Source organism: Pseudozyma hubeiensis (assembly GCF_000403515.1).
Source record: "Pseudozyma hubeiensis SY62 DNA, scaffold: PHS6, whole genome shotgun sequence".
In the NCBI taxonomy this organism is placed as follows: Eukaryota; Fungi; Basidiomycota; class Ustilaginomycetes; order Ustilaginales; family Ustilaginaceae; genus Pseudozyma; species Pseudozyma hubeiensis.
This window is the reverse complement of record NW_012133788.1, coordinates 83,848-110,562: the sequence shown is the minus strand read 5'-3', so window position 1 is coordinate 110,562 and position 26,715 is coordinate 83,848. Positions and strand designations below refer to the sequence as shown.

The window sequence follows — 26,715 nt, the reverse complement described above, 5'->3', positions numbered from 1 at the left end:
ACATTGTTCTCATCACTCGATCACAAAATCTTCCCTTCGCATCTTCGTAACGAACGTTCATTTCATCGTCCTTCATCCGCTCTCTTCTTCACTCCTCCTCGTTCTCCTTCTTATCCTTCTGTTGCGCGTCCCCAAACTTGATTGCCCCGGACCCAAAGCTGAATGCTCCCGGTTTGGCAGCCGTGCTCGCCGAAAGGTTGGCAAAGTTGGTCGGGGATGACGAAGACGCCCCACCGCCGAAGGAGAACGTTGGTGGAGCACCGAATGAGGATGTTGACGAGCCGAAGGCTGGTGTGGAAGAGGAAGGGGTGGAGCTGCCGAAGGAGAATGCTGGTGTGGAGGCGGATTTGGACGCGGGGTTGGTGGATGAGGTGAAGCCACCGAATGCGGGAGTGTCCTTGGTTGCGGAAGGTGTGCTGCTGCCGAACGAGAATGTTGGTTCGGTCGATGTAGATGTCGCGGTAGAAGACGTAGGAGGGGTGCTACCGAACGTTGGTGCGGTTGGCGTCGACGCGGCGGGTTTGGAGGCGCCAAAGTTGACAGGTTTGCCGCCGAACGAGAAGCCGGAGCTGGGAAGGTTGAGTTGAGGCGCTCCGGCCATGCTGCGTGTAGCCTCTGCTTTCTTCTCGTCTTCTTGTGAGGAGCTGATGCTGACTGGTTTGCCACCGAAGGAGAAGCCGCCTGTTGGAAGCGAGAATGACGGAGGCTTGGCTGTGGATGTCGAATTTGAGGCGGCTTTCGAGCCGGTCACGACTACCTCGTCATCGTCTTCGTCTGCATCTTCCTCTCTCTCATCGTCCTCGTCTTCGTCTTGGTCGATCTCGTCATCTTCCTCTTCGTCTTCCTCGTCGTCTTCCTGATCATCTTCGTCGTCTTCCTCGTCATCTTGCTCATCGTCCTCTTGGTCCTCTTCATCTTCATCTCCACCTGCTGCTTCTTGTTCCTCGTCCTTCTGTGCCTCTTGAGCCACTGATTTGTTGCCAAAGGCAGAAGATCCGAAGGAGAAGAACGAGGCAGCAGGCGTCGTCTTGGATGGTACTGAGCTGGAGCTGGGAAGAGGCGAGAAGGAGAAATCAGAGCTAGCTGGCTTGGCGGCAGAGGCACTCGACCCGAAAGAGAAGGAAGGCGCGCTAGTCGAGGGTGCGCTGGACGATGTGGAAGCGGGCGTCGATGCGGGTTTGCTAAAGCTGAAAGTCGGAAGAGCGGAAGAGGAGGATGTGGAGGCAGGAGCCGCAGCAGCAGTAGACGGCGTCGAGACTGCGGAAGCGCTTGAGGAGGTGCCGTTGGTAGCAGCTGGCTTGAACGGAGTGGCGCTGCTGCTCAGTGTGCTTGACGTGCTTGCAACTGCAGGGGCAGATGTCGAGCTCTTGTTTTCTATGCTATCCCGATGCTTGCGATACTGCGTCTTGAACGACTCGATGAGAGGTGTGAGGTCCGCAAATGGATCCGCATCAAGCTGCTCTTTGACCTTCTGGGCAAGCGCTGACTGGAAAGATACGTTGAGACCACGGAGCGAACGAAGCTTGTCCTTGTCTCCGGGCGACGCGCTCTGCCCATTCGTGGCAGTAGTCGAGGAAGTAGGTGGTGCTGCAGGTGAAGGGGAGGACATACTCCCAAGAATTCCGGACACGATGCTCGAGGTCTTGGACGGCGCAGCTGCCGAGGGATTTGAAGTACCTGGAGAGGCGCTCGCTGTTGATGATCCAAAGGAGAAGGAAGGCGTGGAAGCTGTGGAAGGAGCGTTCGCTGCCGGAGCAGCAGGTTTGGCGGCGCCGAAACCAGTGAAGCCGCCAAAAGGATTAACTTTCGCAGGCGGCTGCGAAGGAGTGCTGGACGAAGGCGCGGTGGTAGAAGCACCGAAGCTAAAGGTTGGCGTTGATGTAGAAGCGGCGGGGGCAGCTGAAGCCGGAGAGCTGCCGAATCCACCGCTGCCGCCTAGACTAGCAAAAGGATTGGATCCCGTTGGCGCGCCGAAGGAAGGCGGTGTTGACGAAGCAGCACCGAAGCTGATAGGACTGGGCGCTGCGGCCGCTCCCGCTGCTGTGCCAGGAGTTCCGGGTGTTCCGCGTCGCTTGGGCAGGCCGCGGATGACTCTGCCAGCAGCCGGGGTGGCGGGCATCGATCCCTGTGATGGCGAGTCGTCGTCGGATGCATCGTCGCCATCTTCTCTCCGAATCTGTTTCTCTGCTTGTCGCTTCATTATGCTGAGTCCGTCGATGGGATGTGAGTGCGTCTGAGATGATAGTGGAAGGACAAGACGAGGTGGAAATGTGCCTACAAGCTCATCAACAGTCACAACTAAGATCGGCTCTCTCCGATGAAGCACGGACTCTACATCGAAATCCAGCCTTACTGCTCAAGAATCGCGACCGAATTTCTTCTTGCGCCGAGCTCGTTCATTTTCATCAAGGATCGTGGCACCCGATCCATCGTCTCGCCCGATCTACTTTACTCCTCTCCCTCGCACACGCCCAACTCAATATGTATATACACATCATACACTGTCCTTCATGGAACATCGCAAATCGGGTATCAATCATGTATGTCTGGGTTGGAGGACGTCGACCGCAACAGCGCATCACACTTTGAGAGCTCGCACCGAGTTACCTGCTGCCAGAGCGATCCAGTCCGAATCGTGAGGCGCAAATCCAGACGACGAACCACCGCCGCCTGCGCTCCCCGCGGTGAACTCGTTCCATTCCTGCACAACGCTCTTGTGTGAGCTTGATCCTCCACCTCCACCGCCGCTGAAACCACCAACGCCCGGTGGAAGACCGCCGCCGCCTGCTCGCAGCCAAGAGACATTGTTGACCATGTCCTGATTTGGAGTGGTGTAAGCGAGGAAAGGAATCTCAGCGCCGATGCCGATGCTGCCAGCGATACTCGAAGTCGGCGCGGGACTAGCCGTGCCACCGAAGGACGAGGTCGAGTGCGAGTATCCGAGCGAGCCTGGCGCTGGTGATGGTGCGTGTCCGTTCCTGCTGCGTCTCCCCTGTGCTGAAGCGGTTCTCAGCGTTGTGGATGCAAGGTCGTACACCAGAACTTGCGCATCGTCAGCGGCGGAGCAGACCATGCCTTTGCTCGGACCAAGAACACCGGCACCGACGGAGGGTGGTCCCCAGGCGATCGCATTGACCGCCGCCGAGTGCCCTCGCAGCTCGAGGATCGGCGAACCAGGTGCTCGAACGTCGAGGATCTGGACAGAGTCGGACTCCAAGTGGAATGTGGCTAGGTAATTGGCATCCCACGGATTGAAAGCGATGCGCAGCAGTGGTGCGGCCGGTACACTTCGAGTAGATGTAGCCCGTGACGACGTCGACATGCTCGTCCCTGGACGCGACTCGGTAGCACCCGGTGCCGTGCCCGTCTCGTAGATGATGGTGGAATGCTCCAAGCTGCGCAAGTCGAACACACGCACACTGCCGTCCGCCCCGACACTGGCAAAGACATCGGCCGACCCGGGACACCAATCAACATCGTACACCTCACGGTCGTGAGCGATGAGTTGGGTCAAGGCGGTGCGAGTGGGAAGATCCCAGATGGTACATGTTGTGTCGATGCTCGAAGTGACGATGAGGTTTGGCGATGGCGTGTTCCACGAGAACGAGGTGAGCGGTGCTGGCGGGCTCTTTGTGTTCTTTGAATGTGCCAAGACGCTCTTCTCTCGTAGCGCAAAGGGTAGCTGCGAGCCTTCGCCTTGTTGCGCTCCTGCACCACTGTTGCCGCCGACGTAGCTCGACTGGTATGGATCCGAGTATTCGTTTCGGTAGATCTCCCAGATGCGCAGACAATCGGCTGTACTTGCGAGCAGCTCTCTGTCCGGGTAATGATCTGGCAAATCGCTGCCTTCGCCTGATAATGAGGATCGTACTTTGGTGCCCCAGCTGCCTCGCTTTGCCAGCTTGGTCGTTGGAGACGCGTAGCCTCTCTCGCCTGAGCTTCTTTCCCTTTCTAGAGAAGCATCGCGTCGCTCACTCGAGGAGGCATCAAAGAGCGTGGATGGCTGGAATCCCAGCTTGGTGGGAGGATACGGGTGGGAAGCATCTGCCAGCAGCGTCAGCGAGCTCGAATCGCGTTGGTCGAATCCGAGGATCTGGATGCGATTCGTGTACTGCTCTACGAAGGATCCCACGGCTATCCTGGCACTATCTGGTGGACCTGGTGTTGTGGACGGCGGAGGTCCGCCAAATTCGTCCTGTCGACCCAAAGGCGATGGAGAGGAAGGAATGTATCGAGCCGAGCCGGATGGATTGCGAGGATGATACGACGAGGAAGAGCTTGACGTGGACGGGTGATTCGACCATGCCAGCGCAAAGACTGGCCAATTAGCCCTGTACTCTGCTGTCGGAGGCATCTCTGCACTGCCAGATCGTTGACGACAATATCGATGGCCAAGGTGAAGGATGTGATCCAGGCTGATGTGTGAGTGTGAGCGTGAGTGTTGTTCTCGTACAGGCGACTCGGCAAGTGTCACCGCACGGACGCGAGACACCGCGCTCAAAGCAGTTCGGAAATCGGACGCACAGCAAAGAAAAAGGTTGAGAGTCTGCAAAGGTCGTAATGCACAGGAAGATTCACGATTCCGCAGAGTACTCTCCCCGCATCTGCCATCCTTTCCGCCAAAGATCGTCTTTGCGAGCCATCTCGTGGTCCATACCGCAGAAATGGCCTCAGAAGCAACGACAGATAGCGTGCCATTGACAGCCGACGGAGCAGCCGAAGCATCAACTTCGGCGCTTCCGAACGGGTCATCAACAGCTGCTCCCGGTGCGGAAGGGCCGACAATCGCGCTCTTTAATCCCCTGTATGGCGCCAAGGACAGCTTGCATCATCAATCAGAGAATACAGCACAGCTGCATCCGCTCAACTCGTCCCTGCAATCAATCTACTCGGCGTCAAGCGCAGATGGAAGACTGTCGCGCGATCAATATCGTCAGCTCATCGCTCAGATCCGACATTCCGTATCACAATTTGCCGCAACCAATCCCGCTCTGCAGCCACAGCCACCGTCGACACAGAATTCTGCCGATGCCAGTATAGCAAATCAGATGCGCCGCTACATCTCGTTGCTCACCGAGACGTCGACACATACCGCTGCCCTGGCGCATTCGGTCGCTCCGATCAAGACAGCCAAAGCCGATTGGAAGGATGCAGCGAGTTACACAGCAACTTCAGCACCTTTCCCACCACAGCTCCAAGCGGGCGTGTTCCGTACTGGATCCTCCGACAAGTCTGTCTCCAGCTGGACCTGTGCTGTTGAGACGCTCGCCGCTTTGTGCCAAACACTCGAGAACGCGGCCAAAGCACTAGGCCTTGAAACATTTTCAGAGCCTTCCTCGGAAGCGGCTGAAGTGCGGTCCGACTCGACATCTAGCAGCACTCCAACGCACTCACTTACATTGGGAGCCAAGATTCTTGTCATTGACATCGAGCTGCACATCCTCAACATAGGAGAGGCTCGAGGGCTGAGTCCAAAGGCAAAGTTGAAGATCTCTTACGCGAACGACTCTGCCGATTCACATCAAGCTCGCGACCCTCGTCTAGGTGCTATCCTGGAGCGTGATGTTCAGCTCATCGCCGATCATCTGTTTGGCTCGGCCAGTTCAGACTCGCCTCAACAAGGCAGAATCGACGTCGCTCGAGCTCTGACCAACTGGACCGACAACCTCAAGGATTTGTTGCTCTTGGATGATCTCGAGGCTGCGGCGAGTCAAGCTGCGTCGTCAGAGTCCAGGTCGACGGATCTGTTTGCGGCTATGCAAGATCTTTGCTCTGCTGCTGTGCGTGTAGCTGACGCCGAAGCATCGTCCTCAATCTCGGCAGCGGCCTTGCTCGATCGTGGTCACGGACATCACAAGCTGCACGGGAAGACACCATTCCTGCAATGCATCTACGCGCACGATCCCACTTCGCAACAGGATTACACCTTGTCGCTTGGGATACAGGCCCTAGACTTGCCCGTCGCTGATCAGGTTGCTACGGATACGCAAACACCTTCGTTCCCACTGTCTCAATCAGCACACGATATATTGACCTCGTACGCCGCCTCCGATCGCTTAAATTCTCTCGGCTCTGTTCCGTCTGCGGCAAATCCCGAGAAGCGCATCCCTTTGCACTTCGTGGTCCGGTTATCGCCTCCTGCCATCGTCACGAGGCCCACAGCTGCCAAGCTCGCCTTCATCTGCAACCTCAAGCACCTTTCGCCTCACAACACCAACCCCGTCGCCCCAGGCGGAGACTCCACGAGTGCAACCTGGTTCGAAGACGTTCTCGCTTCGTCTTGGTCTCGCCGTCCTTCACAGCCCGAAGAGAACGCACGCAGGTCAACGAGATGCACTTTTACACTTGCACAGACAGTTGAGAGCGTTCGCAGCACCCAGTCCCAAGGGCTGGTCATTGACACACTCCCGCTTCTGAGTGCTCCATTGTCGTCGCCAGATGCCATGGACGATGGTAGTGCATCCCAGGCTAGTGCTTCGCCTTTGACCAGACTCTTTGCTGCCATCGAAGTGCTGCGAGATGAAGTCAAGGTGACTGAGCTTATGCATTCGGCCATTGCTTCGAGTGAGAGCGCTGCAGAATTCGCAGGTAGCAGTCAGGACCAAGCGGATGATGTCTCACTGGACGACCTTCTCGCGTCAGCCGGAAGCGAAGATTCTGGGAAGATCGCCGTCACAATCGCGTTCCGAACTCCAGTTCAGGGCGCGATCGACGAAGCGCAACGAAATCTCAGCCTGCAACTCGCCTTCCGCGTGATTTCGGATGCTGGCGCGACAGTGACATTTGATGCCTGCATTTCGCCATCCAAGACCTCCTCCGAGCTCGGCTGGTTGCTATCTGCCGTGGCGAGGTCGGAAGCGTCGGCAAGCACCGGAAGCAACGAGGTTCACCTCGACAACTCTTCGTCAGAAGCGCAGTCGATCGTTGCCAAGCTCGTCGATTTCGAGTCGCTCGAGGACGTGGTGATCGGTATCATCGACTGGGCTGAAAAGCAGCTCGGCTTGCAACTGAAGAAGCCATCGGCAGCCTCCGCGAAGTTCGATGCGCTTTCCTACGAGCAGCAAAATGTACATGCGTAAGTGCGTAGCCTTCCAGCGCGGACGACCCAGAAGGCCCCACCGAGCGTGCGCTGACTCCATTCTACTTCCCACGTCGTACCAACAGGATCTACGAAACGATCGCACCCCACTTCTCCAACACGCGTTACAAGCCTTGGCCTTTGATACCCGCCTTCCTCAACACGATACCTCAGGGCAGCCTAGGCGCAGATCTCGGTTGTGGGAATGGCAAGTACCTACCGATCCGATCGACGCTCGCTCTTCCATCCGCGGCGACCGACTCGGATTCGAAGCGTCAGGACAGCTTATTGACGATCGGCGTTGATCGTTCGTCCAACCTGATCAGTCTGGCGCAACACAACTTCGGCACGACCTCGAACGATGATGCCACCAAATCCCTATCCAGCGTCGCCGGGCGACGTCAAGAGGTGGCTGTGGGGGATGCGATCCGCTCATCGCTGCGCAGCGCTCTCTTCGATTACGCCATCAGCATCGCCACCATCCACCACTTTTCCACGTGGGAGCGAAGACGTGCTTCTGTGCAGGAGATGATTCGACTCATCGCACCCGTGTACTCTGTCACGACTCTGCATCCATCCGTCGTCTCGACGGATCAAGATCCTCGCATGGAAGGCGGGGTGGGCAGTGGAAGGTTCATGATCTTCGTCTGGGCTCTCGAGCAGAAAGATGAAGGCAAACGACAGTTTCAAGCCGACGATCCGAAATCGCTTGGTGAGAAGCGAGAGATTCACGATCCGAATCATGAAAAGAGCAAGGATCGTTTGGTATCCTACAGTGGGTTGCAGAACGTGCTTGGTACGGAAGCGGACGCAAAGGTGACTGATGATCAGGACGTACTCGTTCCATGGGTGTTGACGACGGCAAATGCCAAGAAGAAACCGAAAGAACGCAAAAGCGGCAAGGGTAGGAAGAAGGACCAGGCCATCGAAGAGGGAATGTCAGGCTTGAACATCACCCCCGATGCAGGACAGGCAGAGCACGCGGAGAAGCCAGAGGAGGACAGTGCGAGACCAGTGTACAACAGGTACTACCACATGTTCCGTTCCGGCGAGCTCGAAGCTCTGGTCGAAGATGCAGCGAGGACGATGCCTGCAGTGCATCGACGTGATGGCAAGGTGGAGGAAGTCGAGGTGGTGAGGGAAGCAGGCGGTTGGGAAAGAGGTAATTGGTGGGGCGTGTGGCGGGTTCAATGGGCGTCTGACGGAGCGGGACCATGATGGAGGGTGGAATTTTCGACAGAGTCACGTCTCTCATCATCTCTCGTTGCAATGCACAACTCTTCACCGAGAACAGACAGACGAGAGCCTCGGAAGTTGGTGATGCATGATGTGATTTTACGTGATCAGTCAGAGGGAAACCAGTCCCTTCGATGACGATGACGAACAGCAAATGATGTGAGCAAGAGAGCCCGCGATGTCGTCTCGCAGAGACGAAACAGAAGTGGGCCTACATGGCAGAAATGAAGATGGTGACAGTGTGTACATTGTGCGTAACATGCCAATACCTATATGTAGCCCCAAAGATCAAGGTCAGGCTCTGTACCGGACAGAAGCTCGGACCGAGTATCTTAGGAACGACGAGAAGTCTGGTAGATCTTGAGCGAATTGATAGTCCAGTAGGCCTCGCTCATGTCCGGGTTGCTGCTCAAGTAGGCCTGGCAGGAACTGGAACCGGTCTTGGCGCTGCATGACTGCGACTGTCCGTTCATGGCGTTGTACCACACATCGCCCGAGCCGGCCCAATCACCGCACATGGTGTTGGTGAAGACGACGACGTGGTTGTAAAAGTAGTTGCCAATGTTGCACTGCGATGCGGGCCAGTGTGCTTGAGGCTGACCCCAGTTGGACGGGTCTGGGGAGCCAGAGCTGATGTCGTCGGGTACCGAGCCCTTGGGGAAGAAGTAGGTGGAGATGCCGTCGGACTCGGACCAGTACATGGCGTGAACACCGCCTCCGTTCTTGTTGTACGAGGTGCCAAAGTCGCCTCCCTTGGTAGAGGTGACACCGCAGCCCTTGTTGTCAGTGGCGTCCGAGGCACAGTTGGTGGCGAGGTTGTTCTGGAGCGTGAACTTGCCCGACATGTTGGGCTTGGCCGGTACGGTGCATCCTCCCGTGGTATGGATCGAGTAGGTATTGTACGAGTAGTCGTTGACGCCTTCGATAATGTCGATCTCGCCTCCGTTGGGCCAGCCGCCGTTGGGGTTGGTGGGGGTGGACCACCAGGCGGGCCAGACACCGCAGCCTACGGGCATGTGCTCGGCGTCGAGGATGAAGATACCGGTGGTGAACGAGTCCTTGGTGTTGATGCGCACCGATTGGGCCCAACCGTTGCCGGCCGAGATCTTCATGGTTGCCTTGCCGTTGCTGGTGGAGATGAGACCCTTGTTCTGAGCCGAACCTTGGTCGAGGTAGGTGATGGAGCCGTGAGTGGGGTCAGCGTTGGTGTAAAAGTCCATGTCGTCAAAGAACGAGCTGCCAGCGTACGACTTGACGAGCTTCCAGTTTGAGGTGGAGGGCTTGGAGCTCGAGGAGCCGGATGATGACGACGACGACGATGACGAGGATGAGGATGAGGATGAGGATGAGGATGAAGAGGAGCCCGAATTGGAGTTGGAGTTCGAGCTGGAGCTGGAGCTAGAGCTGGCGCTGGAGCTGGAACCAGCTGCTGATGCAGAGCCGGAAGCCGAGCTGGAGCTGGAGCTGGAGCCACTACCCTTTGCGTAGTTTTGAGCAGAGGCGGCGGCCTTCTTGGGCGTGCAGGTGTTCTTGCGCTTCTGGTGCGAAGCTGCGATGGCGGCGACCTCCTCCTCGTCAGCGTTCAAGGTGGCGTTGTTGAAGCGACGATCGAGGGCGACGAGGTCGTCGTCGTGGTGCTGCTGCCTACGCGAGTGGTGGGTGTGGGATCGAATCTTGTGGCCAGTGATCACGGATCGAACACCACGGCTGGATCGGCCCTGACCAGGAGAAACGGCGAGCATCATCGGCTCGGGAGTGGCCGAGACGATGGTCAGAGAAGCGGCGAAAGCCAAAGCGAGAGCAGAGAGGTACTTCATGGTGGTGTTGGTTGATGGAGAGAAAGAGAGAGAAGAGGATGGAGAGATGGATCTAAAAGAGCAGAAGGAGATAGAGCGAGGGAGCGAGACAAGAGATCGAGACCGGCTTGATCAAATGACAAACGAGGTGAGAGCTGATGTGTTTCGGGTCAACCGAAGCGCAAGAGTGTTCGAGGGGAGATGGTATGCTACAGCAGCAAACGAGTCGGGGATGGATGGGTTGCAAGATGGATGGAGAGGAGATGGAAGTGAAGCGAGAACCAGCTCGTCGAACAGGAGATTCAAAGGTACACACGTAGAACCGGAGGGAGAAAAGGATGAGGATGAGGAGGAAAGGAAAGGGAAGGAGGAGGAGCAAGTGACGACCATAAGAACGGGGAATGTGGTGTACAGTTCACAGCGAGGAATCCGGTCTGCGCTTCTTGGCGGCTAAGTCACACACGACCAACGTGATTCAGAAGTGCTACGCCCCGACTCGCGAAAAAGGTCTCACCAGCTACACTGTATGCCATTCAGATTGCTCGACACATTTTCTGCATCGCACTGTACACTGCTGCTGGATTGTCTTGGCATTCGGCTGCTCCGCTGCACTACCCTCTGCTGTGTCGGATGGCCAGGCCAATTGACGACAACCGGAACAGCCGCCTATGCGACTGATTCGAGGGGTGCAAGAGAAAGAGAAAGCTGCAACCCTCCGAATCGGACAGCACCGCCGACGTGAGAGAGGTCACGGTCATGGTAGTCTTGGCTTGCGTCTCGACCACGCTGGATTGCAGAGTTCGCCGAGCAAGGAAGAAGCCAGAAAGGGCGCAAATCGGTCGACCGGGATCGATGTTGGCTGTGTGATGTGTGCGACAGCGTTCCAGCAGTGAGGAGGGCCGACAGGGAGCTAGATTTCGATTTCGGCTGTCAAAAAAGGGGCGGTACACCTACAGAGAGTCTCTGCGAATGTGCCGCGTGGTCGAAGGAGAGAGGCACTTTGCTGGCAGAGCATCAATCGAATGCATGCACGGTTTCTCTGCACCTCTTTGCCGACCTGCCAGTTTCCACACGACACGCACGCTCTTTTGTTTGCCAGCTGCGCATCGCCCGTTCCAAGCTTTGCCCGTTCCTCTGGCTGTTCTTGGCAAGCATGCGGATTCACGATCGCATTGCAGCAGTATATTGAGGTCGAGTTGCATCGTGAAGCAGGAGCGCCAGGAGTAAGTCGGAACCGCATCGCGATCGTCCTGCCATCTTCTTAAGCACGGAGGGCATATCGGGTGGCTGCGTGACAGCGCACGCGTTCGGGGGACCATCCTGCATGGGAGTCGCCAGACGCGGTGCTTGGCCAACTTGGCGCATTTCCACTCCGAAATTTCCGTCGCTTTGGTTCCTTTGTGTCTCGATGAATTTTCCCACCGGTCCCGCTGTCATCTCCGAGCTTGTCAAGCACTGCCAACGGACGTGCCGTCTGCCGTCTTTCGGGTCGCAAACTCCTTCTGCGTACTTTGTGCGTGTGTCGTCCCTTTGATCGATCGATGAACTTTGCGACTGCTTTCCTTGATAAAGCTTCCCCTTTGGTTTCCCAGCGAATGCTGCTGAGCACTTCTGTGATCGATGCAGCCTCTCGACGCGAGGCATTTGTCCGTTCGTAACCAGACACGCTTTCGCGTGGCTTCAAATGTGTCGGCGCAGCGTAGCGGTGATTGAAACTTATGAAACGTCGTCTCTCTCTCCGCATTGCTGCGCGCAGTCTACTGCCAGCTGTCCGGCATTCGAGCAAAGTTGTTGAAGCTCTGCCTTAGCAACCGGCATCCGAGATCAGGCGACCAAGTGTCGCAGAATATGACTTGCGCCCACGACCTTCGAATCAGCCCGTAGAGGCGGTGCCGGTTGTCTGGACGAGGTCGTCGACAGCCACAGCCACTGCCACAAGAAGCGTTGCTCCAGGTTGGAGCATCGCGTAAAGAAAGTCTAACACGCCGAAATGGGTTTGAAATGTAATCCTTATCCGTACTAACGACGTAACACTCGAGTTTCAGCCGATTTGTGCCTTTGAGACACCGGATTTCTAGCCGAGATGACACCGCCGCGGAGCTGTCAAAAGGCTGAGACAGGTGTTCACTCACTCTTGTGTGGGCGGCAGCAGCTCGTGTGCATTGTCTGCAAGAACAATCATCTCACTGAGCAAATCTACTTTCTCCTCGACCCCACATCCGTCGAACACATGGCGACGCCAGCATCTGCATCCGGCGGGGGCGCAAACACTGACTCAGGTACAGCCGCCGTGGTTCCCAAGATCGTGTCCCTGTTCGAGCATCTCCCATCTCCCATCCTCCAAGACTTTGTGCGGGGAAATCGGGTCAACCTGATCAGCCCCCCGCCCGGGCTCACCTTCTCTGAACTGCACGAGTGGTTCCTCACACACCTACCTGGAGCAGATGCCGCCATCACGTGGCCGGTAGCAGGGCGTTTCGGTGCAGAGCAGATTGCCGCGGCGGGCGATCGGCTCAAAGTGGTCTCGACGTACAGCGTCGGCACCGACGCAGTCGATCGAGCTGCCTGTCACGATGCGGGGATACGAGTCGGCTATACACCGTATATCGGAGACGACTCGATCGCCGAATACACCATCGCGATGCTGCTCCATTACTGCCGTCGCATCGATCACCTGCTGTCGCTGGTGATGGAGGGCAAGTTTGCGGCATCGCTGCGAGACGTGTTGCGTGATCCGACCATGCATTGTGGATTTAGTCCGGCGGGCAAAACGGTCGGGTTTTATGGTTTCGGGAGAATCGCTCAGAAGACAGCGGAAAAGTTGCTCAGTTTCGACGTCAAAAAGATCGCATATACCACCTCGAGAAGCAAGCCCTTCGCAGCGGAATCGTTTCCACGTCTTCACTCGCTGCGGGAAAGCTTTTACCCTCAGACACAAATCGTCAACGAACCAGATCTGCTCCAATTGGCAGCACAGTCGGACATCTTGATCGTGCTGTGCCCAGGGAACGCCTCGACGAACGCAACGATCAACTCGACCGTTTTCGACAGGATGAAGTCCACAGCCGTATTGATCAACGTTGCACGAGGCACAGTCGTCGTCAATGAGGATCTAGAAAAAGCATTAAGGGAGAACAAGATCGCAGCGGCACTGCTGGATGTCATTCAGGGCGAGCCGAACGTCGATTCCAGTCATCCTTTGCTGGCTGAAGACCTCAGAGATAGGGTCATGATCTTGCCTCACACAGCATCGACCGTGGTCGACACAAGAAAGATGATGGCCGATGTGACGGCGAGGAACATTCTTGTGTCATTAGGATTCGACAACGACCTACTGGGGGATAAGGCGACCTTGATAGAGCAACGTGCTTGGACACACTTTGCCGAATAGAAAGATGCGTTCGAAGATTATCATTGGCATCAACAACGTCAGAGTGAATAGGATCTTACAGATGTAGCAGTCTATACCGAATCGGTGTACGCCAGAGCCCAGCATCACCACGCTAGCTTAGCAAGCACTCCCTTCGGCCAAGTCCTCACCACCAGCTTTCTCGTCTCTTCCAACGCCAGCATCCCCACACCGAACGCGATCGGCAAAAAGTAGTGCTCCACGTTGACACCTCTGGTCAAGAACACCCTCTGGAACGCCCCGATGTAACTCAAAAACACCGCGATCAACAGCGACACCGCCATGGCTGGGAACAGGTACAGGTTCTGCGTCGACTTCTTGCCCACGGGAAGCTGCTGCAGGATCGATCGGGTCTGCGTCCTCCATCCGAGCAGGTTGAACCATTGTTGGATGACCAGGTTGAAGAAGTAGACGGCGTTGGCCCTGTTCAGCACCTCGTTGAACCTAGCCGGATCCATGGTTTGGACACGACCACCGCCGTACTTCAACCACATGTCCGAAAAAGGTACTCCGTTGCGTTGCATGTACCAGAATGCCATCGCCGACGAAGTGAGTGTCAACGGTACACCGACGAAGAGGTATGCGTGAAGGAGGAGCTTCCAATCGGCCAAACGATCCGTTTTGACATTCCTCGGTTTACGCTTCAGCAGCTCGGCTTCCGGTTGTTCGTGGACCAGGCAGAGGGACGAAATGCCATCCGTACCGATGCAGACAAAGATCATCTGGAGGTTGCTCAACGCCTGCGGTAGACCGAAGAAGAACGAAAGCAGCACTGCCCAAAGCTCCGCGAACGATCCTGCGGGCAACAGGTATCCGACCGTCTTCTTGAGGTTGACGAAAACCAGTCGGCCGTAAAGCAAAGCATCGACGATGGCCGAGAAGTTTTCCAACAGGACCATGTCCGCCGCTTCCATCGCAACGGCGGATCCACCACCCATTGCGATACCGATGTCGGCCTGCTTGAGACTGGGAGCATCGTTGACACCGTCTCCGGTCATGCCGACGCATTCGCCTCGCTGTTGGAACTCCTTGACGATTCGAAGTTTGTGTTCGGGCGTGGTGCGGGAGAAGACGATTTCGTCGAATCGACAGATCTGCTCCCAATCGCTGGGTTCGAGCTTGATCAAGTCGGCACCGGTGAGCGAGAGGGCGTGCGGCGTGCGATCGGAGTTGTCTGCATGGGTGTCGTAGACGGGGAGTTGCACGGAGTGCATGTTGTCGGCACGGTAGAGGGTGGAGGTCGTGATGATGCCGCATTGACGTGCGATGGCGGTTGCCGTGAGCTCAAAGTCTCCGGTGACCATGAAGAAGCGGATACCGGCGCCGCGACACGTAGAGACGACGGATGGGATTTCCGGGCGTGGTGGATCGACAATGCCGACTAGGCCGACAACGGTGAGATCCACATTGGCGGCCATGACGGCATCTTCGATGAGAATCGAGGTATCCAATGCGGAAGCTGGGATGATCTTGCGCGCAAGTAGGAGAACTCGTTGACCGCGCGAACTCCAAAGCGACTGCATGGCTTCGATCGATCCTCGAACCTGGTCTGTCAGAGGTACGACCTCTCCCGCCGCATCCAACGCCGACGTTGCTCTTTTGAGCAACACATCAGGACCACCTTTTGCAAGCAGAATCTTGTCCTCCTTCGCGTCAAAGGTCGAAGCTTCTCCGTTCGACATGGCAGAAGAGACAAGCTTCTGCGCAGCTGCAGAATCCTCCTGAGCTTCAGATCGAAGTCCCACGAGCTGAAGCATAAACTTGTTCTTCGAGTTGAAGTTCAATCTGTACTCGGTGTCCCACGGTTTTGACGTCTCTTGCACCGAGCGGATTTGTTCAGCCATCCTCAAGACCGCCGAATCGGTTGCATCGCCAAAGATCTTCCTCTCGCCCACTGGCAACGACATGGTGGCAGCATCAAAGACGGCAGCGTTGCAGAGCGCAGCGACGAACTGCACCTGTTCGAATGCGTGGCCCACCGGTCCAGCTGCTCCGGCAACGTGATCGTGTGCATCCGCAGGGGTGGATTCGAACCCGACGACACCGACGCTGGTGGCGGTCATGTTGTTCGAGGTGAGCGTACCGGTCTTGTCCGAGCAGAGCACCGAGACGGCACCGAGGGTTTCGCAGGTGGAGAGCTGCTTGCAGAGGATCTTTGCTTTGCTCATCTTTTGCGCGATGACAGTGAGCGACAGGGTGACCGCTACGGGCATGCCTTCGGGGAGGAATGCGACGAGAATCGAGACGACGTTGACGAGGAGTTGGGAGACCGACATGAAATCGGGATGTTTGGGTCGGAGGTAAGCACCCCAGATGATGATGCAGATCACCGCTAGGGCGACGGCGATGGCAGCGATGGTGAGCACAAAGTATCGCACTTCTCGCTCCAGCGTCGTGAGACCGGCCTTGGGTCGGTTCGTCATGGCGGCGATCCTTCCGAAGACCGTGTTATCACCCGTGGCGACGACGACACCGATAGCGGAGCCCGAGACGCAACTTGTGCCTGCGAGAGCGATGTTTCGCGTCTCGAGGTAGTTCTCGTCGGTCAGGTCGACGGCTCCTGCGATAGGCTCGGCTTCACCTGTGACCACGGATCGATCGAACCTTGCCTCGTGGCAAGAGATCAACCGCAAATCGGCAGCGATCTTGTTTCCCAACGAAACGACCACGACGTCTCCCACCACGAGATCCGGAGCTTCGATACTGCTGTGGGAACCGTTTCGAATGGCAGTAACTGCGTCGGGGAGCATGCCTGCGATGGAATCCATGATTCGCGAAGTGGAGAAATCCTGCCACGCATTGAAGACCGCTTGGATGACCACTACCACTAGCAACACGACAGCGAGGGCGAGGTTGGACGTTTGAGGATTTGGGTTGCCCAGTGGCTTCCACGCAATGAACGCCAGGATCGAGCAGCCGATGAGAAGCGTTCCAAATCCACCAAAGACGTAACCGAAACACTTTTGCAGCAAACGCTTGGGTGGCTTGGACATGACATTCTTGCCGTGCTGTTTGAGTCTGCGCTCGATCTGATCGTTGTCGAGACCGGCGGTGGCGGAGGTGGATGTGCGCGAGAGCACCTCATCCACGCTGATCCTGTGCCAGTCGAGGTCGTTGAGCTCCTTGACGGCGCGCTTGTCGGATTTGTGCTTCTTGGAGTCGTCCGCAAGCCCGCCTTGGGAGAGCTGGATGGAGAGCGTGCGGAATTCGACGGGAACTTTGGCGGACGGGTCGATACGCGAGGGACCGCGAAGAGAAGCGGCGATGGAATGGGTGCGTTCCAATCGACGCTGTTCGTTCGAAGGTTCGTCGAAACGTGTGGTGCGAGATCGAAGGTTGGAGAGGTTGGCGCCAAAGCTCAATGAAGGTCCCAGCTTCTTGGAGGTGGCGCTGGCAGCAGCAGGCTGGGCGCCGCTTTCCACATCTCGCTTCTCGGAGAACGAGTCTCCGCTGCTATTGGAGCGCGTGAGTGGCGCCATGACTAGGGAAATTGCAGTCGTACGACGGCTGCGAAGTCGTGGTGGTATAGTGTCGAGCAGGAGAGATCGCAGGAGGGAGCTGGAAAGAGGAGGGCGAGAGAGGGATCTGTACTTTATAACTTAGGTGGCTCCTCGGCACCGGTCTCAGATTTCATATACGGGCTGTGTGGGTGCAAGGGCGAGAATGAACGGAACAGCATGAACGAAAGGGGCTCTCGCATGAACCAGAAGCTGTGCAAGGGTACCGGGCGCAGCTTGGCGCTAGCATAGGGACATCGATTGACATACGAAATGAACGCATTATCAGCATTGGCTGACCAAGAGGCCAACGCCGGAAAGGGAGCTTCAGGTACGTAGAAGCACAATAATCGCTAGCGCAGCTCGCACAAAGCCCTCAGACGGGAAAGGAGGAGGACAATCAAAGTTGGCCGAGCACAGGAAAGCGCGCACGTTGCAAGATGGGATCGGCAGAATGCAGCATGAAAAGACGCTCTCAAGTGGGTCGAGGGGTGTTTTGAGGCGGTGAAAGGCTGTTGAAGAGGGATTAGGGTTTGGTCTCAGGACGCGGTGGAGCTGCTGTCAAGAAAGCGTCTTTAGCTGCACGAGCCGCCGGTCTAGATTCCAGACCCTTGACCCACGTTCTGGTCCGAAGCGCCAATTTCTTGATAACCAAAGCTGTTCAACTTTGCCTTTGGTTCCTGGTGCTCACGCCTCAGGACGCCGACAGCACCGCGAATCTGATGTGCCCGATTCGACCCAGTGCTTATGATCCTGGGGGTTTTCTGTGCCCGTATTCATTGTGACTTCACCCAGGCGTCAAGAAACTGTGTTGCTTGGCGCGACAATGCGTCCATGTAGGCGCAAATGTTTTAGCTTTCAATAGTACTGAGTGGGTTGTATATGCAACTAGTTCGTTGCTGAACATCTGCGGCCACAGGAAGTTGAAAACACCGCATCCCGTCCGATCTGCGAAGTTAAGCAACTTACCGCCTAGTCAGTACTGCGGTGGGGGACCACGCGGGAATCCTAGGTGCTGCAGTTCTTTTTCCTTTTGCCTTTTTTTCAATTACGTTTCTTGATACGAGATTCGCTGGACCTTTTCGCGGCAATATACCAAACCTTCATCTCGCCGAGACTCAATTGAAGACCGCATCTCAACCAACAAGCATCCTTCTTTAGAATAGCCAGATTGAAAGGATTGTAAATTAGCGACTCGTACAGTAATATTTGATTGGAAAGAGCGAAATGCTATTAAGGCTTCCACCACCTCTTCTTCTTTGCCGCCGCCATATCGACGCCGTGGCTAGCGTCGTCGCCATATCTTGCCATGCCCGCTGCTCCTCCTGCTGACGATGATGATACTGGCTGTCCCATGAACACAGGCATCGAGGCCGATGGCGGCAGAGACGCTCTGGTTTGTGCATAGGCATCCTCGATTGCCAACTCGAACCCGTCTGAGCTCTCACGATCCTGATGCTCGTGGCTCGGCACACCCTTTCGTTCGGCTGCAGGCCGTGGAAGCGAGTAGTTGCGTGCCACCGCTCCCGTCTGACCCAAGGAATGCCTTCGATTCGTGTCTGCCTCGCTTGCGGCCTCCCTTCCCATCGTCAGGCCATTCCTAGCCTCACTTCCATCGCCAGTGGACGATCCGCGCGGGTCCAATGATGCTACAGGCAGCGACGAAGCTGGCTTGGGCTGGGCAGCAAGACTACCTTCAGGTGTTGCTTGCACCGTCGACGGGGCAGCAGCAGCATGCGACGTGATTGGCCTCGCTTGTCGTGCGTGTGAGCGTGCTTGCTCACTGGGCTGGTCCGCATCTCTAGGAAGCGGCATTTCTGGTCCAATGTCAGGTCTCGCCGCGCGCACAGCATGGACCGGCACAAACGTCGAACCGTCGTCCGCCTCGAGCAGCGCTACCGTCGTCTGCAAGCTGCGTCCAGATCCCGTCGCATCGCCTGCCAGTGGCGACATGGCTCGCTGCGTTCCTACCGTTGCGGTCTCCGCAGTAGCTTTTCCAGCAGGCTCCGCTGACCGTGATGCACCGACGGCAACACCCTCCTCTTCTGCGCGCAGCGTGCGATATGCCTGGCGAAGCTCATCATCCGAGCCGTGCTCATCCTCCTCGTTCCGCAATCTCGCAAATGCGCTGCGGTGATGCAATTTTGTGCCCCAAACGGCTGGCGCCTGCCGCGCCGCGCTGCTGCCGGTATGTTCCTTCTCGATCGTCCTCCTTCCGGTTCCAGAGCTATCGTTCACGGTCCCTGGCTTGTGCGTATCCGTCGAGATCTGCGTTGTCTTGAGCCCAGATCGAGCAGCTACACCAACGCTCTTCCTGCGAGCGCTCTTCGGTGATCCGCCATCCGGATTCGCGCCTGCGCGATCGAGCGTGCTGTCATGACCTTTCATCGAGTCGCTCATCCTTGGTCGCGCATTGGCAGTGCCGACCGTGGCTCTGCGGCTGCGATGGCGACCCAAACCAGAACTTGGAGAAGAATCGCCGGTATCTCTCGAGTCATTTCCCATCTTTCTCACAGTGCCGAGAGTTGCCGTCGATGATGAGAGGGATCCAGCCGATGCACGGCTCTGACTAGCATAAGCCGATGACGGCTCAAAGGCCGGGGAGCTTCCACCTTCGCCGTAACGTTGCGACACTTCCGTTCTCTGCAGTCGCTCCCACGGAATGGGACGAGGATCGTAGCCCGCCTGCTCGATGCGCATGCCTGCCGCCTCCTCGATCCGACAGCAGACCTGCACAAACTCTGCCGCCTTTTGCTTGATCCTGTCAGCTTCGGCCTGCTCGCTGTTGCTTCCGCCGATCATAGCGGCCCCCGCGCCGTAGCTCAAATCCGCCTGCTCGCGATCTGGCGCCGAATCGGCCACAAAACTGACAAAGGATGCCAGTGCCTGCGGCTGATCGAGCATGTAGGGAGCGCGCGGGATCGATTCGCGATGCAATTTGGACAACGAGCTTGATCTACGCAGCGCTGCAGCCTGCAGGTCAACGTCGCCGTCGATGCGGATGCCGAGCCATTGCGTTGGCGCGGATGTAGGAGGTTCGGTCGAGATGACGCTGATGTAATCGTCGAAGGCGGACGAATAGGTCCGCAGCAGATCATTGAGCGGCACCAGCTCCCAGTCCTTGTCCTTGTCAAACGCCGTCTTCTTGCTTGCGAGAGCAAGAAGCACTTTGCTGAGCAGCAATAGCTTCCGTGATGCGCCGCGGCTCGGCTGAGAGGACGCGAGACCGTACAGCTGAGGGCTGTTGAGCGCTGCACAAAAGAGGCGCAGAAACACAAACGAGCCGACGGCTTGAATGCCTGGCCGAGCCGACTTGGTTCCGCGATAGCGCTCGTTGACCTTGGTTCGAATCTGGTGGAGAATGCTACGCAGATCCGGGGGGCAGCTGTGACGTTGGCGATAGATGTTTTGCCACATGGATTCGCTCAGTTTTCTGAGCGCATTGATCGTCATGGGACCATCTGGGATCGAGTCGATGGCGCTGGCCGGAAGCGAGGGTGGTGAGCGGATCGAAGTGCTGAAGTCGAACTGACTATCGTCGGCTGCCGAGCCAGCGCTGCCGGTAGAGTTTGCCGTATCCGGACGAGCTTGTGCAAGAGGATCGTAGCAGATCTTGCGCACCGTCGGTCCGAGGCAATCATCGAGCCAAGATAGCGCGAGAAGTCTCTGAAAGTGATCCACGGAGCGAGAGAGCAGCGTGTTGGCGCGGAAGAGCAGCTCGGGCTCCATCTTTTCGCCCCAATTGGCGCTCTCAAGCTCGATCAAACTCGAAATACGCGAGGCGATGGTGCCAGAGGCTGCACAGATACGCGTGATCTGCGAAACGAGCAGGTCTTCGCGCATAGTGGTGGCGAGATGGCGAACCACTCCAATGATGTCGTCGTGATGGCACATGCGATAGACTTCGTCGTACATGCTCAGCGGCATCACAGCGCCCTCATGGAGGCGTACGGATAGGCTCAGCTCGCCCACCACGCCGCGATGGAAGCTGGTGGCAGGCTTGGCATCATCTTCGTCTGCGACGATAGATGAGGAAGACTGTTGCTGCGACAGCGACGGGAAAGTGGAGACCGACCAGATGGGATACCGACCCTCGATGTCTTCATTCCTGCGCAGTGTCTCGATGGGAATCTCGACAATTCCCAAGAGGATGTACTTGCTGATTGTCGGAGAGGGTGAGCCGGTCAAAGAGGTGTTGGTCTTTTCGGTAGGGTGAAGCACTTCGATGATGAGCGACTTGGCATCGCCGACATCGTGAAGCTTGAACTTGTCGACGGCAAAGGCGCTGCTGTTGGCGCGCGAAAGGCTAGTTCGAGCCACGAGCTCGCCATCCAGGCGTATGCGGCAGTAGCGATCGAAGCGCGCCTTGTCATATCGATCCTTGTCATCGCGGCGCTGCTGCGCTGAAGCTCGAGAGGCCATGAAGCTCGGTGCCCCAGGGCTGGAAGCGGCGAACTCGCTCGCCGGAGTAGAGATACCTGCAAACCGATTCGCACCAGACTGACCACCTAGAGGAACTGGCATGGACTGATTGTGGAGGTTGACCTGATCGCCCGTTTGCGACTGATGTTCGTGCAGCGAAGCAGCGCGCGAGGCAGGCCTGCTCGGACCGCTCCCGGCATCGTTGTCGGCGTCCGCACGCAGACTGCTAACGGACGGCTGCGCGTTGTGGCGCATGCGAGAACCGGGCCGCGAGCTCGGACGGGAGCCTGCACGCGAGGATCCAGACATGGCGTCTTCGGTCAACGCTTCAGATGCAGGCGAGTCATCTTGATCATCGGAGCGCAGCGAAGCCAGTTGATGCGAGAGGGAGCGGGCTGGCTCGCTGGAAAACGTGGTAAAGCCGCTCGTGGTGGCTGTGCTAGTGGGCGATGCCGGAAGGTGCGAGTGCGTGCTCGGGTGGTTGCCCAGAGAAGGCGAAGCGGCCTCACCGGGCTCTGAAGGCCATTTTGGCGTGATGCTTTTGGCGTCAGAGATGGTCACGTCCAGTTGTCGAAAGAAGCGATGCGTTCCGCCATCAGTGACAGTTGCCGCCGAGCCGTAGATTTCGGGCATGGCGTAGATGAGCAGGAGCGCCTTGAGGTACCGCAAATGCTCCTGAGTGTTGAATTGCACAAAGATGGGCTCCGAGCTGCGAGCGCGCTCTTCTTCCAACGCTGCCTCCTGTTTGCGGGTGGTGATCGAGATCTCGGTTCTGTGACGCGGCTGTCGGGGTCGGATCGAGAGCACGTGAGGTCTTCCGAAGAGCGAGTCATCAACAGACCGCACGTCGGAGGAGGTAAGGGTACCGCATTGTAACGTGTGCGTGAGCGCATTGCCTTCTCCGAAGATGGACAGGCTGCCGTTCTCACGGAAGAGTAGGATGGCACGCTTCCACTGACCCAATGGACCGACAGAGGAGGAGGGCGCATTGAGACGAGCTTTGCTCGGTTTCTCCCGCAACCACGAATGTGCGCCGTGTCGGAATCCGAACGAAGCGCGCTCGAACACGGCGTCGTGGTTGAGTTCCGGGGTGCGGCCCTGAGAAGAAGAGGTTCGCATTGAAATCTTTTGCTTGACGTTGGCGGCATCACGGAATAGAGGCGCTCTAGCCAGCGTGGAGGAAGAGCTCTTGGAGGTAGAAGGCCACCACACATGAACAGCGATCGAGACTTCAGCGTCGCCAGCCGGAACTGCACGCGACTGTGCGGAGATGGAGCCGGAGCCGGAGCCGGAGCCAGACCGGACCCTCGCAAAGCTGGCATCCCGACGCGCGGCGAAAGACGATGGGGGGAGTGTAGGCTCGAAGGCCGCGATATTGTGCCTCATGTCGGACTGCGGAGGAGAATGCTGAGAAGGCGCCAGTTTTGAGAATTGTGCATTCGAGCTGGGTCGAGATGGCAGGGGGAATGTTGAAGGTGACGTAGAAGGCTCGGACGGATGGCCCTGAGGCGGCGGCGGCGGCGGCGGCGGCGTTAAGAGGTCACGACCCAGCGTGAACGAAGTGGAAGAGGATGATGGAAGGTTTGCGAGGTTGGTTGACGAAGCTTCCGCAGCGGCAGAAGAGGACGAGGCTGGAAGACAGCTGATTGGAGGAGGGCCAACAGCTGACGAGGAGGACGTCAAAAAGTGGCGCTCGTGATCACTTTGTGATCCGAATGGCTGCTGCGAAGGCACCGGTATACGGGAAGCTTTCGACGACGAGCTCGAGACAGCGAAAGAAGATGCCGAGCGAAGCAAGCTAGCGTCATGCGATAACTCGAGCGATGCAGCCGAGGGCGCTGCTTGCGGAGGAGAGCGGTCCAAGCTTCCGTGCATGGATCGCCGTCCACCATGACCTAGCGACGCATCTCGAGCGGCGTCGTGTGCAAATGAGGGCGAGATGGCGGGACTTGGCTTACGTAAAGTACGTGATGACTGGGATACATGCGCAATGGCATTGCCATCGTTCGGCATGTGCCGGGAAGAGGAGGAGACGGAAGAAGACGATGGAGACAATGCTGACGCGGATGAGAAGGTGCCTGCGTGGTGCGTCGAACCAGCAGGTTGTCCCGTTGCTGCGGGTGCTGAGATTGCTGGTGCTGTCACCTGCTGCTGCTGCTGCTGCTGCTGCTGCTGCTGCCGAGGAGCGTAGTCCGGCCACAAAGGATGTGCTCCGCTCATTCTGCCGACGAGTCGAGAGCTGAAGCTCACTGCTGCTCAGCTTGGTCTGGGAGAGGTGTTCCTGCAGCCAAAGTCGAGGCGCCCCAACAATGGGCGCAGAAGCTTGATGTGCTAGCCCTGCATGTGATTGTTCGGCGAATCCGTCGAATGCGACGAGATATGGTGTCGGCTGGTGTGACTTTAGGGAGGCAAAAAGGGCAGCAGGGAAACAAAGGAGGGTCAAAAGCCTTACAAACAGCGACCGTCGACTTGGCAGCCACGGAAAGGGTCCGACAAGAGAGAGTCCAAGCAATTGGCGAGGAGAGAGGCTTGAGATCTCACTTATGCATAAAAAGCGTGGATCATTGGCTTTCGTTTGCGGCCTTTTCTTCTTTTTTCAGTCTATTAATGTATCAGATATTTATTTTGCTTTTGGCTTAGCCGCTCCTCAACGATGCCGCCTTGTGCGGCAGTCACACAGATCACAAAGCTGATCATGTACAGCGTCTGGCCACGACATCGGACCACTTTCGATCTCGCCAGACCACTCCAGTCGTGAATCGAGACACTTCGCACATAGCTTGCACGACTCTAGTGCTTTCGGCAATCACGCTCGTGGTAGACTGGTTCTAGAGAAGCAAGTTTTTGATTTTTCATCGCTTGTGTGCATGTGCGTGAGTGATAGGGAAGAATGTCAAGAACAACAAGTACACAACGTCCCAGGTGGTAGAGACGTTTGGAAAGAGGGCGGGAATAAAGATTGTCGCACCTCGCCAATCGCCGATTCGTACCGACAATTTCCAATGACGAGGATGCCGGCGGTCACGCCAGGTCCATCAAGCAAGCGACGACTTGACAGAAACGTGAACGCACTGCCAACTTTTGAGGTGGATGGATGGGTGATGCGTTGTATGCGCAAGGAGGATTCAAAGCCGCGAAAGGATGCTGCGACTCCGAAATGAGTTAATGCAGGATAGAGAGGGGGAAGCAGGGATGGAACGCGATACGCTTAGTTGTCCGAAGAGAACATGAAGCTGACGTCGCGGCCAGTAAGCTTCTTGTAGACCGACGAGAAGCTGTCGAGCTTGTACTCGAGCGAGGTGGCGTCCTTCGAGTCGAGGAAGCACTTGATCAAGCGGCTGCCGTCGGTGGAAACACGGGTGCGCTTGCCGGTGATCTCCGAGGGGTAGACGAGGTCCTCGAGGATCGACTCGTGCACGGCGGTGAGGGTGCGCGAGTGAGGACGGGGCTGCTGGTTGCGGTTCTTTCGGCTGGGCTTGCCGAGGATGCGGCGCTGGCCGACAAAGACAACGTGACGGTCCGAGAACTTCTTCTCGAGCTCACGGGTGAGACTGTAAGGGTCGAAGGAGAGCGGAGGAAATCGGAGAATCAGTATACTGACGTGGAATGGGGCGGTAGGGCGGTGCAAGGATTCCAGCAAACACATCGCAGCTGCAGCAGTATCGTGATCTAGCCCCCTGCGAAAGCTCGTCGCAATATGCTGTGTTGGTCCAACCAGGTTCGCCAGGGCGGATGCTCGTCGAGCCTTTACCCAACCACCGATCCTCCTCTAGCATCCGCATGTCTTTGACAACACCCTCGAGTCGACTGCTACACTCCTGCTATGATCATTGTCGCAACGTTTCCCTGCTAGTACCCTACTGTGCGCAATACGTTGCTGCTGCTGCTGGATGTGGCTGCTGAAATCCATGGATGAGATGCTTACCGCTGCTGGATCTTGTGGAAAGCCTTGAGCTGGGGCATGGGGACGAAGATGACGATGGCCTTCTTGCCACCCTTAACCTCGATCTCCTTGGCGCACGAGATCTGGAGAGGTCGGAGCTCGGCCTTGAGCTCGGAGACGTTGGACTCGAGGTCAATGAGAGCCTGAGCGACAACGGTCTCGACCTCATCGGCGGGGCCGGTGGGGGCGTTAGCCGTGCGGTAGATCTTCTGCTGAACGGAAGCCATGTTGACTATATGAGGGACGGAGTCTGTGGGTCGATGACACCGAAGAAAAGACACGAGTCAGTCGAGCTATTCCAACATGATTCTTTCGTCCAAATTTGCCATCTTGGTCGTCATCAGGGAGCATAGTTGGTGCGATGCTGATGTCGTGACGATGCTACGACGATGTGTCTGAGGTTAAGTTGCCGTGTCCCCAAGCTTCGACCGGCTGGTTGCACGAGCAAAGATCGGAACATGAGCGATTTATGAACCTGTTGTGTTGAGTATCTGCGATGCCATGGTCAAGTCCTCCTTGCTCTACTCGTTGCTCCTTCGTCAGCGCCGTACTGGCCCCCGGTACCGCACACAGGAAGGATATGACGCTCCTACTGCAGCGTCGCAAGATGGCCTGGTGCCTCCTTTCAACTGCGCGATCATGAGGATCTCTATAACATGCTAGAGCAGCATAGCGTCCGCATCTGAGCGGAGCACATCTACCGGAGCCTGGTATACGATCTTCTCGACATGATCCAAATTACTCCCGCTTCCATCTTTCCGTGCCACCTTTGCATTTGCTCTGTCCCGATACGATGCCCGGTGGACTATTTTGCTGGGTCTTTCTCGCCGATGTGACGTAGGATAGCAGCGTGTTTGTCGATGCTGCGTGGATGGTCTGGTGGAACGCTGAAAGGTAGTGTTGCTGATGCGCCGTGATTTCGTTGCTGCGGCTGATGCGTGCGTGTCGCCTCGGATGCTGGCTATGAAGACGGTGCTGATGACGATCAAGATGACTACTTGGCAATGGGCGGCCAAAACTTACCTTGAGGATGGAACACCGGATGATGACTGGGTGGAGAGAGGGATCGTGATGGCAAGAAGATTCAAGGTCGCTAGCCAGTGTGACACTGCGTCCGGCGCTCGCTCAACGGCAAGTCGAGCTTCTTGGCCTGCCTGCTCGATCAAACACCCTCACAGCGACTGCTTTGCGCTCTAGCGTTCGCTGCCTGCCATCTCGCTCTGGTAGGCAAGCAGTCCTGGCTCGTGTTCTCAGAATCCAGGCTTGCTCACCAGTTAACTCAGTCAATCCTCGCCGTGTCGCTCGCTCGTTGATCCGCTCCCACACCGCGACAA

General features: G+C 57.0%; 6 protein-coding genes and 1 non-coding gene across 7 annotated transcripts; 3 read left to right on the top strand and 4 right to left on the bottom strand.

The window, feature by feature from the left end:
- Positions 1–88: 88 nt before the first annotated feature.
- PHSY_000391 (hypothetical protein) lies at positions 89–4,354 on the bottom strand (the record flags this gene model as incomplete). Its single annotated transcript, XM_012331031.1, has 2 exons — positions 89–2,331; positions 2,608–4,354. The coding sequence occupies 2 exons, from the start codon at positions 4,352–4,354 to the stop codon at positions 89–91; spliced, it is 3,990 nt and encodes a 1,329-aa protein (XP_012186421.1).
- Positions 4,355–4,664: 310 nt separating this feature from the next.
- Positions 4,665–8,477, top strand: PHSY_000390 (hypothetical protein; the record flags this gene model as incomplete). The annotated part of the gene is made up of 3 exons (XM_012331030.1): positions 4,665–7,075; positions 7,165–8,212; positions 8,430–8,477. 3 exons carry the CDS (start codon positions 4,665–4,667, stop codon positions 8,475–8,477), a joined length of 3,507 nt encoding a protein of 1,168 aa, XP_012186420.1.
- Positions 8,478–11,371: 2,894 nt separating this feature from the next.
- PHSY_000388 (hypothetical protein) lies at positions 11,372–11,854 on the bottom strand (the record flags this gene model as incomplete). The annotated part of the gene is made up of 1 exon (XM_012331029.1): positions 11,372–11,854. One exon carries the CDS (start codon positions 11,852–11,854, stop codon positions 11,372–11,374), a length of 483 nt encoding a protein of 160 aa, XP_012186419.1.
- Positions 11,855–12,193: 339 nt separating this feature from the next.
- PHSY_000387 (potential D-isomer specific 2-hydroxyacid dehydrogenase) lies at positions 12,194–13,501 on the top strand (the record flags this gene model as incomplete). Its single annotated transcript, XM_012331028.1, has 1 exon — positions 12,194–13,501. The coding sequence occupies one exon, from the start codon at positions 12,194–12,196 to the stop codon at positions 13,499–13,501; it is 1,308 nt and encodes a 435-aa protein (XP_012186418.1).
- A 104-nt stretch (positions 13,502–13,605) lies between these two features.
- On the bottom strand, positions 13,606–23,658 carry PHSY_000386 (Na/K ATPase alpha 1 subunit; the record flags this gene model as incomplete). Its single annotated transcript, XM_012331027.1, has 2 exons — positions 13,606–17,077; positions 18,266–23,658. The coding sequence occupies 2 exons, from the start codon at positions 23,656–23,658 to the stop codon at positions 13,606–13,608; spliced, it is 8,865 nt and encodes a 2,954-aa protein (XP_012186417.1).
- PHSY_007526 lies at positions 17,926–18,040 on the top strand. The gene has a single exon (XR_001099825.1). It is a non-coding gene; the product is annotated as a 5S ribosomal RNA (ribosomal RNA).
- Positions 23,659–24,646: 988 nt separating the features above from the next.
- On the bottom strand, positions 24,647–25,608 carry PHSY_000385 (hypothetical protein; the record flags this gene model as incomplete). The annotated part of the gene is made up of 2 exons (XM_012331026.1): positions 24,647–24,989; positions 25,364–25,608. 2 exons carry the CDS (start codon positions 25,606–25,608, stop codon positions 24,647–24,649), a joined length of 588 nt encoding a protein of 195 aa, XP_012186416.1.
- Between the last annotated feature and the right edge of the window lie 1,107 nt (positions 25,609–26,715).